General features: G+C 44.3%; 1 protein-coding gene across 6 annotated transcripts in view; it reads left to right on the top strand.

Annotated features, from left to right (window-relative positions):
• Nucleotides 1-12,875, top strand: part of dlg3 (discs, large homolog 3 (Drosophila)) — a 57,956-nt gene extending 45,081 nt beyond the window's left edge. For 3 of the 6 annotated variants that reach the window (XM_070962603.1, XM_070962601.1, XM_070962606.1), the window contains 11 exons: nucleotides 2,866-2,980; nucleotides 4,721-4,897; nucleotides 5,002-5,077; nucleotides 5,684-5,783; nucleotides 7,330-7,371; nucleotides 7,579-7,629; nucleotides 7,737-7,838; nucleotides 7,927-8,099; nucleotides 9,007-9,116; nucleotides 9,203-9,294; nucleotides 9,672-12,875. In XM_070962603.1, coding sequence (XP_070818704.1) covers nucleotides 2,866-2,980; nucleotides 4,721-4,897; nucleotides 5,002-5,077; nucleotides 5,684-5,783; nucleotides 7,330-7,371; nucleotides 7,579-7,629; nucleotides 7,737-7,838; nucleotides 7,927-8,099; nucleotides 9,007-9,116; nucleotides 9,203-9,294; nucleotides 9,672-9,778 — 1,145 coding nt within the window. In that variant the 3' untranslated portion in view covers nucleotides 9,779-12,875. Of the gene's footprint in view, nucleotides 1-1,750; nucleotides 1,969-2,865; nucleotides 2,981-4,720; nucleotides 4,898-5,001; nucleotides 5,078-5,683; nucleotides 5,784-6,499; nucleotides 6,546-7,329; nucleotides 7,372-7,578; nucleotides 7,630-7,736; nucleotides 7,839-7,926; nucleotides 8,100-9,006; nucleotides 9,117-9,202; nucleotides 9,295-9,671 lie in introns of those variants that run through there. The other 3 variants (XM_070962605.1, XM_070962604.1, XM_070962607.1) reach the window with 2 other exon arrangements.
• The last annotated feature ends 255 nt before the right edge of the window (nucleotides 12,876-13,130 follow it).

Below are 13,130 nucleotides of genomic sequence, written 5' to 3'. Positions count from 1 at the left end.
ACATTACAAGTACATGCCTGCTGTGTTGCATAACTGGATCAAAAGAGAAGCGAACGTCCCCCAAAATAAAAAAGCTGTACGACTAATGAGGGCACGCAGTGGGAGTGAGATACAGAATAGTCCCAGTTTCTATTAGCTGTCTTTTCTTCCCGTGGGTCACTCCTAAAAATATAGGCTAGCTCTTGTGCATTAAGCGCTTTAAGGGACAGAGTTTTAACGTTAACAAGTGTGGACTCCAACATTTTAAGGATGATTGATGTGTGATTGACCACTGTACAGAGGTGGATTGGTTAAGAATATATTATTCAACATCGCACATATGACTCATCCTTAACCAGGTAGATGTTATGTTCTTAAATAAAGCCTCTTCCTGTAAGTGTCATCAGACAGTTGGGGTAGCTTTATGTAAACATTTGCTTTTCTAGGTTACGCTGATGCAAGATTAAGTTAAGACTTTTACGACTCAAGTTATTTACAGGTGTTTAATTAAAATAGCCAGTTTACTTGGGCTCTTCTGCAACTTAAAATCTCCATGAGTTAAAAATTGTGCAAGGTTTAAGGGGTTTTTTTTAGTTTTTTTTTACTAGATGCCTGACAGTAGTGAGATGAAAGGAAATGAAGGGATAAGGAGATGGAGAATGACACGCAGCAAAGGTCTCAGGCTGGATGCAAAAGACCAGGGTCAATGTGCTTCATGGTCCGTACCTTAACCCCTAGACCACGAGGGTGCCTTGTGTTTGGACTTTTAATCATGATTAGATTCCTGATCATTGATGTGATCAGCAGTCAGTTAATGAAATCATTTAAATCCCTTGTCTGAGGATAAAATGCTGCGGTTCTGATTTCCTCACAATGGTGTGTTTTCATTGCTGTTGCTCCATGTGCTCGATTATTTATTTATTTTTTTTTGAGGTGTGGCAAAGAGCCGTCATTCATCAAGACTATTGTGCGTTCTCTTTGTATGTTCGGAGTGTCCTTCCTCTTCTGTGTAACAGGTGTGCACTTCCTTCATGCTACCTGACTGTGAAATTACTGGAAAGCACTTCATGGTAAAGGAAGTGAGCGCAGATTGATCAGTGTTTGTTTTTTGAGACACTTATTAATGGGGTGTTTTCCTACTTCCATAAAAATTGTGATTACGCATGCGTCATTTGTCTGGTCTCTGATGTCATCTTTGTAAATAAGGCGCGGCAGCAGTTTATGCTTTGGTTTATGATTCCAACCCTGTCACCACAAAGAGGCTTAAAGCGGGTTGCACTTCAGGTCCTCTTCCTCTTCCTCTTGAATGTTTCTGTAGTAGTTGCATGAATCTTGTGGACGATCGGAATGTGAACAAGCAAAGCGTGCAGCTCCACCACCTGGGCTGCTCTTCGTACTGTCTCACCTGCACAGCTCTCAGCCAGCTCTGCAGATTGGTGGTTTTGTGAAGCAGGGCGTTAAAACCACTCTCTCTGTTTAGCTACTCTTTGTCTTGACCCTCAGCCCCTCCTCTCCCAAGCTGCCATTCTCCTGCGTCTCCTGTGCCTGAGAGCCAAGTGGACTAGTCTGAATGGCTGTTGCCGAATGTGCTGTCCCTGCTTCAGGAGTGCTAGGACGTTGCTCTTGGTTACAGCCAGTCAGGCGGTGTCTGGTTACCTCACCTTGCAGCGTCACTCTGTTGTATTGTTAACTCTTTGAGCAGAGACTAGGGTGGAGAGCTGGCACCAGGCCTGGGGCAGGTTCTGTGTTTGCTTTGAATCCCCTTTAGATTTTGGCAGGGGGTTAGAGTTCAGCAACCCGAAGCTTGTTTTTGCACCTGCCCAGAATTTTCCCCGGGAGCTTGGACTAACTACAGCGAAATCGTCTTTGTAGGCATGAGTGTTTGTTTTTCGAGGCTACTTGGAGGCTTGTCTGACAGAATCTGGACTTTGATCTCTTGCCGTTCACGTTACATAAAGTGTTGCCAGCGATGGATGATTAAACCGTAAGGTAGGAGTCAACCCGTAAAGGCATGGCAGTAAGGGTAAGAGATGTGGACGATGTTTTCTCGCACTCATAGTTTTATAGGCTAATAATAATCAAGACCGAGAGATGTTGTCATTAGACGAATAAAGGTCATTATCACTATCTGCAGTTGCTTTCGTTCATCAGCAGTGTATAGTAAGTATAAAATTATCAAAACATCAAGATAGATGACAAAATTGATTGCTCACAGTGCTGCTTTTTTGTGGTCCCAGCACCTTTGTGTGATCACATGAGCGACCTAGCCTTCGTGTTTTTCTAGCTGCATCTGCTGGTCTGTTTATCTCTCTGTGTGCTGTGTGGTGCGGTGGCCTAGCCTGTTCCAGCAGCCTGGGTGCAGTGCACGCTGTGCACGGCAGGCTAATGAGAGCATTCTTAATGAGGAGGTCCAGGTGGATTCATAGATCATCCCTGGCCTCCTGAGCAACGACTGGATTTACACACCTATGACAAATGGTCATGCATTGGAAATTGTTGGAGGCCTTCCCTTTTTTTAACCACACTAAATAGCCCATGTTGAACTTAATTAATCTGTGTAATTAATTACCTGACATGAGACATTACTGGATGTGTAAGGCAGATCTGTGATAAACCATCTGTTCCTGGGGTCATTAATCAGCCTAAGGATTCGCAGAACCTTTCCTCTGTTCACTCCAGCTCACTGCAGCGCTAACTGAGACACAGAGATCTCCAGTGAAACCAGAGAGCAGGGTCCAGCTCTCTTTTGGCCTCTTTATTCGACACGTTCAATACCACCTTCACCTTGGGTGTATCAGCTTTAAAGCCCGAAGGGGTAGCAGTGTGTGCCCGAGGGCCTATTTTTGGGATGTTGTTGACACAGTTTGTTTGTTTCTTCCGACACAGAGTACAGTCGCTTTGAGTCCAAGATCCACGACCTGAGGGAGCAGATGATGAACAGCAGCATGAGCTCGGGATCAGGTTCCCTGCGCACCAGTGAGAAACGCTCCCTCTACGTCAGGTAAAAGCTTGTGCACACACACACACACACGCGGCCATGCTTGCGCTCGCAACATCAAATGCTAAGATCTGTTGTCAAAATAGCCACTCTTGCATAATACAGTAAACCTCTACCTGCCCTTGGGGGAGAATAAAGCCTGTAAGCACGTGTTGTCAGAAGCAGCCACACTGTCAGAGTGCAGCAGCATGACATATATCGCATAGATCACATGATAAAACTAAGTGCTTCACACTGGGCTATCAGTGTGGTCGCATTTAATTTAGAGCGCTGGGTTTATACTATTCCTAGCCATCAAAGAGCTGATGGACAGGCACTCCCCGTTGTTGTTTTGATGCCACGCATGACATTGACTCTGCTTTGTGTAACGTAGATTGACAGTGGGGCTTGTCGATGTGACCTGCATTATGACACTTTGGGCCAGTTGCCAAACTGGATGGAGGCTCATTTAGGAATTAAAACAGGTGGCATCCTTCTGCTCACACAAACGCAGCGAGCCACAATGGACTCAGAGGGGTCAAGGTGAAAGGACTGTGTGATATAACTCCATCGTCCAAGTGCTTTGCCATATTTCTGTGGAAGCACTAATGCGCCTCACTTAACCTAAGCCTAATAGCTACATTACTAGATTGATTTAGCTTAAGTTCAACAGCAATGGACCTTCCTCAGATATATCAAAAGCATATAGCTGTTGTCTCATTGGACGCCTGCTATAGAAAGAGGAGTAATAATTAGTCTGAGTCATGCCTCTTTACAGACCAGCTCCTATGAGGCATGTACAGCCTAGCCTGCTCCTGTGCGGTGACTAAGCCCACAGTTATGTTGGAAAAGCTGTCTAGTTAGCCGGCTGATGCAGGAGCTGCCATGTCCTCCCAGCCCAGCCTCAGGAATGTGGAGGCGTTAAGCCTGTAAGGTGTTCTCAAAAAGAAAAAAAAAAAAAAAAGGTGTCACATGTGCTCACACACTCTGAAACACTCTCTAAGTACAGTGAGTTAAGGTGCTATAGCATGACTACGGCTTGGAATTTGACTATCACTTGTCAGCCTGTGTTAAAAGTACACTTGTTTCCCTGTAAAGCTCCAGTATCAGATAAGCTTCCTCCATATTGCATCAGGACAGTTTCAGCACTGCTGTTTACTTATTGCCAGGTGCAGTTCCTCTAACCTGGAGGAGGAACTGTATTTTGGCCCCAACGTGTCTGACCACTGGCCCATGGCGTATAGCCTGTAGATATAGGCTTGTAGGTCAAGCTTAGTTTAAACCTGTAAAGCTGGTCCGAATACCCTCAGAAATGGCTGTGGGTTTACCTGTCTGACCGGATAGTGACGCACTCAGAGAGACGATAAACAGTATTTGTTTGTGGTGGAAAGTATGTGGCAACAATAGTTTGAAATGTCAAGTGGAAACATGAATGGCCTGCTTTATTATACAGGTTGTTGGAAAGAATATACTGTATGACATTACTTTCCACCTGATGTTTGTGTGATTACATGGACACTTCAGTGCAACTCGAGAATGCTTTGAGTGACTCACCAGATTTTGCATTGTTATCTTAATGCCCACATATTACTGCACATGCAGACTATGTGAAGTATTAGGGGAAAGTAACACGCCAAAAATTGTAATGCAGGAAATTCAAAGTGCAGGCGCAGAGTAATTTGATCTTGGCGTGTGTGGAATCTCTGCACACACATTCAGTAGAAAAGGAAGTAAGGAGTAAGTAAAGCTTTTGTTGTTCTTCAGAGCTTTGTTTGACTACGATCGAACGAGGGACAGCTGCCTGCCCAGCCAAGGCCTGAGCTTCTCTTATGGCGATATCCTCCATGTCATAAATGCTTCTGATGACGAGTGGTGGCAGGCAAGGCTGGTCACGCCACATGGAGAGAGCGAGCAGATCGGGGTCATTCCGAGCAAGAAAAGGTACGCTCACCCCTCATTTGAGGTGCACTGAAGTCAGACAAAGCTAATGTGACCACTACCATTCATGCCCAGCCTAAACTTATCTCCCCCTCCCCCCCCCCCAGAGTGGAGAAGAAGGAGCGGGCCAGGTTAAAAACAGTCAAGTTCCACGCCAGGACAGGCATGATTGAGTCTAACAGGGTAAGTGTAGAGGGCCAGCTGCTCCCTGCCCTGGTGCCAGAGAGGCTGTCTTCAGAACTGCTGCTGGGCTCCCAGGGAGATGGCCTACTTCCCCCCTGAGTGTGGGAAAGAGACCAGCACCTGCTCACTGAAGCGAGCACAAAAAGCGCTCACATTACTGTATAGATTACACAGAAGCTCCGTGGAGATGAGAGGGCTCTGTAACCTCCACAGCTCAGTGATGTTAAGAAATGTTCATTTGAGAGAAAAAAAGAAAATGTGTGCACGTTTGTCACAGGCTGATCTGCCACATTTGGTCTGCAGACATATAAATCAGCTGTAATGTTGTGACTGTATCATCTACAATGCAAGCAGATTCAGTTTAATGACAATGGTACATGTTGGTAAACAGAAGCCTGTTTCCCTCACATTGATGTGCCATTCATTTTCACCCATTACCTGCTTCTCATTTTCATTATTTGGCGTGCATCGTTTGTTTACATTTCATTTGTTTTTTTGCATGGATGTCAAGTACCCTCATTGAAACCCATTCTATTTCTGTTTTTGTTTTCACCCTCCCATTGCCCCCCCCCCTTCCCCCCCTCTCACCCACACATTGACAAGCAGCCAGTCAAAGTAAAGCGCAAAAAAAGCTTCAACCTCTCACGCAAGTTCCCGTTTTACAAGAGCAAGGAGAATATTGTGCAGGAGTTGGTGGAGTCTGAACGTGAGTATCAGCTGTGTGATCAAGGGAGGGGGGGTGTTGTTTTTTCTCGTCTTTTCCCCCCTTCATGCTTCAGTTCTGTCTCTCCACTTTCATCTTTATGCTCACCTCCAGGGATGGTTTGTGTGATGGCACCACTCTCATCCCTTTCTTGCCGTCCCAGAGAGATGCCCCACATGCAGAGCCGGCATCAGGCTGGAGATGTGGGGCTCTCTCTGGTGTGTCTGTGCATCTGTCTATGGGCTCCAGAGGAGTGTCCAGCTGTGTGTGCTGCCAGCTGTGTGTTCTGCCAGCTGTGCGTGCGCGCGTGTGTGTGTGTGTGTGTGTGCATGAGCGTGTGCGCGTGAGTTCTTGGCTGCATTAACACACAGGCCGTCTAACACTGTGATGCTACTCCTTGTTAAAGTCCTGATCAATTCTCCAGTCAGTCACTGACCCCCACAACAAGACGAATCTCATTAACTGGACTGAAGCTTTAACACTTAACAGGTCAAAATCCCATTTTAATGGGATTGGGCTTGTGTAATTGAAAGGCCGTGGCTTACTATGAACAAAGTGGGGCTCAGGCTTAATGAGTACAGCACAGCGCCATGTGTCAGTGGGCCTGGCGAGCACCACACAGCACTCCTCTCCCTCTCTGCCCCAACTCTCACTAACCTCTTCTTCTTCCTGTCTGCTCTCTTCTCTTGGTTTCTGCTCTCACCTGTCGGGACACCTAGGACTTCCCAGGGTTAAGCGATGACTTTTATGGATCAAAGAGTTTGAGTAAGTGTGTGGTTGCACTGTGTCAAGCAGCTGTCCCCCGAGCTCAGAGAAAAATGCTTTGTCACTGCAGACCCAGCTGGGGCTAAACCACACACATTTAGAGACATATACACACACATACACTCAGACCTATGTGCGTGCTCACACAACGCACACACTCACCTACTCATAGATTCACAGTACAAGTAAAATATGCGTTCCCAAGGGAGGGTGAGTAAGCGTTACACTTATTCTGAATGTCTCATGGGGTCTTTACAATAAATGTTTAGCAGAGTTTTGTCAGATAAGGTCACACAGAGCTGGAATATATCTGTCACCAGAGCAGGCCTGGTTGGAAACACTTTTTCCCTCCAGTTCCCCTGAGTCAGCCAGCTCCCGCCTCCCTCCCGTCGACGGCGTAACGCCTGTATGTTTTCTTTGTCTTTCCCTTGATATGAGATCCACCGCCACAGGCGCAGATCTAGCAATAGGAAACATTGGCAAGGGAATTGCGGGTCATTTGGGATATTGTCACAGGAAACACTTAATTTCCTATTGCTTGAACCTAAAACCACTTCCCTAATATTGTGAGAGCATGGCTGTCACACCAGACGAGACTTCTGCTTTCTTTATCCCCCTTTTCTTTAATGGCCTAGATGTTGAGAAACAGACAGCTCTTTTTTTCCTGAGACTGTTGAGGCAGGTGAAAACCATCTTCACCCACCAGAATTTATTAGATTTGAATGCAGCTGTGGCTTTACTGTTTGTGGAATGATCTGCAGCTCGCTCTCTTGTGCTTTTGCAGAATGCCTGACATCCAACACGAGTGACAGTGAAAGCAGTTCGAGTGAGTCACCTTAATTTCTCGCGGTCTTTCTGGTTTGTTTTGCACTGCCCACATAGATGAATAACATGGTAGATGGTACATTAACTTGTGAAATGACTTCTGTAAATTAATATTCCTCTTGATGTTTTACAGCCAGCATGATTTCAGGGTATTTGTTTAGATGAGATGTAAAATATCTGTTGATGGTTTTGCTTTGTCTTGTTGCAGAGGGACAGGAGGACACAATTCTCTCCTATGAGCCAGTCATTCGACAGGAAAGTGAGTGAATCGCATCTCCACAAAGAGCACCATAAAAAGCATAAGTCAGTCTGTGGATTGTATATTTCTGCATGTATCCTCACCCGCTGTCTTCGTCTCCAATGCAGTCCACTACACGAGGCCTGTGATCATATTGGGTCCAATGAAGGACAGAGTAAACGATGACCTCATCTCTGAGTTTCCCCACAAGTTTGGCTCCTGCGTACCCCGTGAGTTCATAGCAACGAGCCCATCCAGACAGTACACCAAACATAGCAGCAGCAACAAAAATAAACTTGTTCCATTCCCCCACTGCAGACACAACTCGTCCAAGGCGAGAGAATGAGATGGACGGCCAGGACTACCACTTTGTGGGCTCGCGAGAGCAAATGGAGAAAGACATTCAGGATAATAAATTCATCGAGGCCGGCCAGTTCAACGAGAACCTCTATGGGACGAGCATCTTGTCTGTCAGAACTGTGGCTGAGAGGGTAGGCACGACTTTTAACTTCAACACAACGCAAAAATTAAAAAACGATACTCGATACAAGAGCCAAAAAAAGAAAAAAAAAGTCCCGGCACACAAAAAGGATATTTATTTCTTTAACACTGTGCTGGTCCAGAAGACGTCACTGAACACACATCAGCCTATTTGTAATAATGCTAATAATGGTGATTGAGGACCAGCTGATTTTTCTTCCCTGTTGTTGTATCTGTACAGCCCTGGGTTGAAAATCTGATTGCAGATCTGTTTCTGTGCCAGTGACAGTTTCAAGGGAATTTCTTCAAATCTGACACAAACGTTGACTTGGACTCAAGGATGAGCTGATTATTTTTTGGCGGTCAAAGGTCAAAAGGTCACTGTGACCACAACACATTTTTTGGCCATAACTCAGGAATTCATACGCTCATTATGACAAAATTTCACACAAAATGTCTCATAGAATGAAATGATGATGTGATGACACTTTATATCCAAAAAGGTCAAAGGTCAGCTTCTCTGTGACATCATAATGTTTCACAGAAACACTTCTCTGGCCCTTTTTCAACACCACTCAGGCACAGAAAGGCAGATTGTGACCATGTTTCACATTTGTTCAGATGCTGAATCGGTGACACTAATCTTGGCGTCTATGCTGATTGTATTGATCTTCTGTGCTATCAGGGAGGAGGTGTGTGTGAAACATGCATGTTTTACAATTGGTAGCTTCTCTGATATGGTAGCTTCTCTGATATGATGTCTTTGATGTCTTCAGGGTAAGCAGAGGCATCGTTATGTTGCCTGCTTGCCTCGTAACAGGAAACGCAGTCCAGCCTTCATGAATGTGGTCTGCTTGTGTGAAAGAAATCAAAGAGTTGATTGTGTTTTTAATCAGACGCATCTCTTCCTGCCTACAGGGGAAACACTGCATTCTGGATGTTTCTGGGAACGCCATAAAACGACTGCAGCAAGCACAACTTTATCCGATTGCCATCTTTATTAAACCAAAATCCATTGAAGCCCTAATGTAAGTCTGTTTTACACACTGTAGGTAAGATATCAGTGAGGATAAGCGAACCCGTGATACTAACCATTAATACTCGTGTTTTTCAGGGAAATGAATAAGAGGCAGACGTACGAGCAGGCCAATAAAGTCTTTGACAAGGCGGTTAAGCTGGAGCAAGACTTTGGAGAGTATTTCACAGGTTGGTCTCACTGTCCTTTTGCTTTGGGTTGCTGATAAATATTTGTTTCCATTTGAGCTGTAGCAAATAATTTTTTAAATTTTAGATTCATCTATGAATCATTTTTGGTGTTTGCTAATATACTGTGGGAAAATGATCCTAAAGCCCAAAAGTGACGTCTTCAGGTTGCCTGTTTTGTCTGACTGACAGTCCAAACTCAAAGATCCTCAGTACCAAAGAAGCAAAGCCTCCCAGCAGAGACGCTGGAACCAGACGTTTAGCACTTGACTTTAAACAGTTATTTGATCATGAAAGTATTTGCAGATTAATCATCTGTTGACGAAGTCGATCTATTGTTTCAACTCAGTGAATATCTGCCTCTGTGTTCGTGTCTCCAGCTATTGTACAGGGCGACTCACTAGAGGAGATCTACAACAAAATCAAGCTAATCATCGAGGAGCAGTCTGGTCCCTACATCTGGATCCCCTCTTCTGAGAAGCTCTGAGCTCCCTGCCGTCCCCTCTGCATTGGTGCAGAGCTCCCCTCCTGCCTCCCAGAGACCCCACCCGAGCCCACATAGCCCCGCTCCTCACCTCCTTTTTGCAGATATGTTTCATATCAAGTTTTAGTGTCATCATTATGTTACTCTCTAAATGAAAAAGAAGTCTTATCACCATTACTGTGACTGTGCACACCCCTGCATGAGTTTCTCAACAAATCCATTCAAGACTGGAAATGCCATTCCAAAGGAATTTGTCAAATGAAAACAAAAGGGAAAAGGAATAAATCCTTTTGTGAACTGGGACTGACTGAAGATCAGAATGTTTTACAGAGATCTGGAGAGAGGAGTTGGGATTCAAAAAGAAGTTGCAGGGAAACAGACAAATAATACCAAGTTGGAACACTTTGTAAATGTTCATCAAATCACATTTAAAAAGACATGCAAGATGAGAAGCGAAGACCAATTAAGGTTTTTTTTTCTAAAAAGACTGGATAAAATTGAGCCCTGCTGATGGTACTGTTCAAGGAGTCATCTCTCTTGTTTATAATGACTGAGGAAATTAGTGGAGCCTACAAACTGGTGATCTATTTATCACAAACCAGCTTGCTGTTTGGTCGTCTGCCAGTTGTCTGTGCTGCAGCTGATAAAGACATCTCGGGAGGCAGATCAAGAGGAAGAAACGAGTTGTGAATCTCTACATTTATATTATGAAATCACAAGATAAATGATAAAATCCCACTGAGATTTTACTACATATTAAAAGCTACACATTTTACACTTCACTAGAATTGTCAATTTGGAGGGCTGTTAGATTTCATTTTAGTTTTTTTTTTTTCTTTCTTTCTTTCTTTGTGGGATTTCTTGCTTGTGGTTTTTAGCTGCTCTGTGTAAAGGATGGGGGTAGAGAAGTGTAACTGGGCTCTCTGCAAAACACCAAACTGCCTTACATCAAATACAAATTCTGTTTTGTGACTACCTGTTGTCTGTTAGGGAGGCTGCACGCAACTGACGAGGAAAAGAGAGGAAACGTTCTCATCTTTTCTTACTTTTTTGTGTCCTCCAACTGCCAGGGGGCCTGACTTGAGTGCAATAGATAAAACAAAGTCTCACCTCTGTGGGCGCCTTTTCTCCCCCGTATTTCAACCTTCCTTCCTGTGTAATTAAAGAAGAATTTGGCCATTGGATTCCAATTTGGACAGCCAGAGCCTCCTAACTCATGTTGAGCAGCAGACCACCCTATTACACTCTCTGCCTTCCAAGAGGATTCTCTTCTGATTGAATGGTCACATGGTACTGTCCTATCTGCCGCCATGACGGTGGCCTTAAAACGGGTAGAACAAGACAATAATTGTATTGGATGTCCTAACAATTAAAGAGTCAATATAACCTGTTTTGGATTGTCCCCCTGTCCCCCTACCAAAAATAACACTAAAGTTGGGTTTGATTAAACCTATATGCTCTGTGTATCTATAAACGTATGAATTCTTAATGAGTCTGCTGTTGGCAGGCTCTGAACCACTGTGTTGAGCTCTTCGTGTGTCTGGGGTGAGCTAGACCAGCTCAGGAATCTTCACGTACAGATACCATTTCCCCTGCGACCGAGCGGCCACGTTTGGGCGACGACACAGATTTCATAGCTGTCAAATGTGAATGAACAAGCACTCGTAGTACTGCCGCTTAGCTAAAGGCGATTTTACCTAAACTGTGTAATCAGGCTGTATTATGTGTCTTCTCTTTTTCGTGAGGCGGGGAGTTTGTTCAAGGCCATCGGTGTGGCAACCTTTTGAGTTGGCTGTGTGGCACCACCGGGATTGAAATGACCTGCTCCACCCTCCCATGCAGATCTTGGCACTGTATGTTAACGTGTGCATGTTGAGAGAGAGCACGTCTGAAGAAGGAGCACTGAGGCCGCTGACGGTGAACGTTCTCGCTTTCCTCCTCAGCTTTTTGACGAGTGCGAAGGGATTTTTTTCTTCTCCTCAGAGAGCCAGACCCAACAGGAAGTGGTAACCTAGACCTCTGGGTCCTCTGCTCTCTCCCACCCACAGAGCACCTGTACCTGCAGGCATTTTCTGAACAGGTGTGCCCACCTGCCAGGCACCACTGCTAAACCAGCTGTCATTACCTGTGTCAAAACCAGAGTTCAGGGAATAACCGAAGGGAACAGAGCCATTTATAAACTGCTTGCAGACTGTTTCAAAGGGTGTGGTAGCTGTACAATGTAAATAAGCCCCCAGCAAATCCCCCTCACCTGTGCTTCATGCATGTGTGAATCAAACTGGGACAAACATGTTTTATAGACCACAAATGTCAGGTAAGTAAAGTTTGAGCTACTCTTGAGATATAATTTCCATACAAATGTGCTGTATTGTTGGTATTTCTCTTCAAATGCCTATTGGAAAACTTAACTAGTCAGTTGGGAATTCACTTCCCTCAAGTAGGGCCTGTCTACATGTGATTTCTTGTGGAACGTGTCTGGGTGTATAGATTTAAAAAATATATATATTGTAAAATAATTAAACAGATGCAGGCAGAAACCTACACAATATCACAGAAACCAGGAGCATTGATCAATACATCATTAGAAGTTTAGAATTGGTCCTCTCTGGTGTTTAGTTGAAATACAGCTGACTGTTAACGATGTGTGTGGTATTCATACCTCAGTCAGCCATGTCAAAGCCCAAAGAACTTGATTTCATTTTACTCTTTCCATTGAGGTTGTGGTATATAACGAGATGGAACCTGAATGCCTCTGTGTGTGTATAATTGATGAGGGTCTTTGTTCTGATGAGAGAAATGATAACATATATGCTTTTATTTTTTGGGTGGGGGGGTCAGGGTTCTTGTTTGTACTTTTGGGTGATGATGTTTATGTTATAGCACATCTGTGCAGTAAGTGCTTGCAAACATGAACCCTTTGATTGTACAGTAGTTTCCTTCCTGTCACTGCAGGTGGTACAGCCTATCAGGACACTTGGCCTCATGGTCTTCCCTGTCCTAGTCATGAGGGAACGCAGTCCTGCAACTTTTGTTTGGGTTTTATTTTGGGACTTGACAAGAGTTTATTTGTTTGAAAATAAAATATGTGACTCAGTTATGATTTTGATGTGCTTGTTATTCTGCTTTAGGCGAAAAATAATGGAATTATTACAATTATGCTGGTTGTTCAAAGATTAGTTGCTGGAATTTCAGCCTTTATTGACAGGAAATGGGGAGAAAGATTGGAGGAACGAATGTGGTAATCTACTGGAACGCCCCACAGTTAAACAGATTTAAAGCAATAATTTATCAAACTGGAAAATTTGAACATTTGACCGCAACAGTAATAACATTAAGCTGCAATAAACTGAGTCGA

This window comes from Chaetodon trifascialis, chromosome 5 (assembly GCF_039877785.1).
Source record: "Chaetodon trifascialis isolate fChaTrf1 chromosome 5, fChaTrf1.hap1, whole genome shotgun sequence".
Lineage (NCBI taxonomy): Eukaryota > Metazoa > Chordata > Actinopteri > Chaetodontiformes > Chaetodontidae > Chaetodon > Chaetodon trifascialis.
Note: the sequence above shows the minus strand (reverse complement) of the source record. Positions and strands in the feature narration are given on the sequence as shown.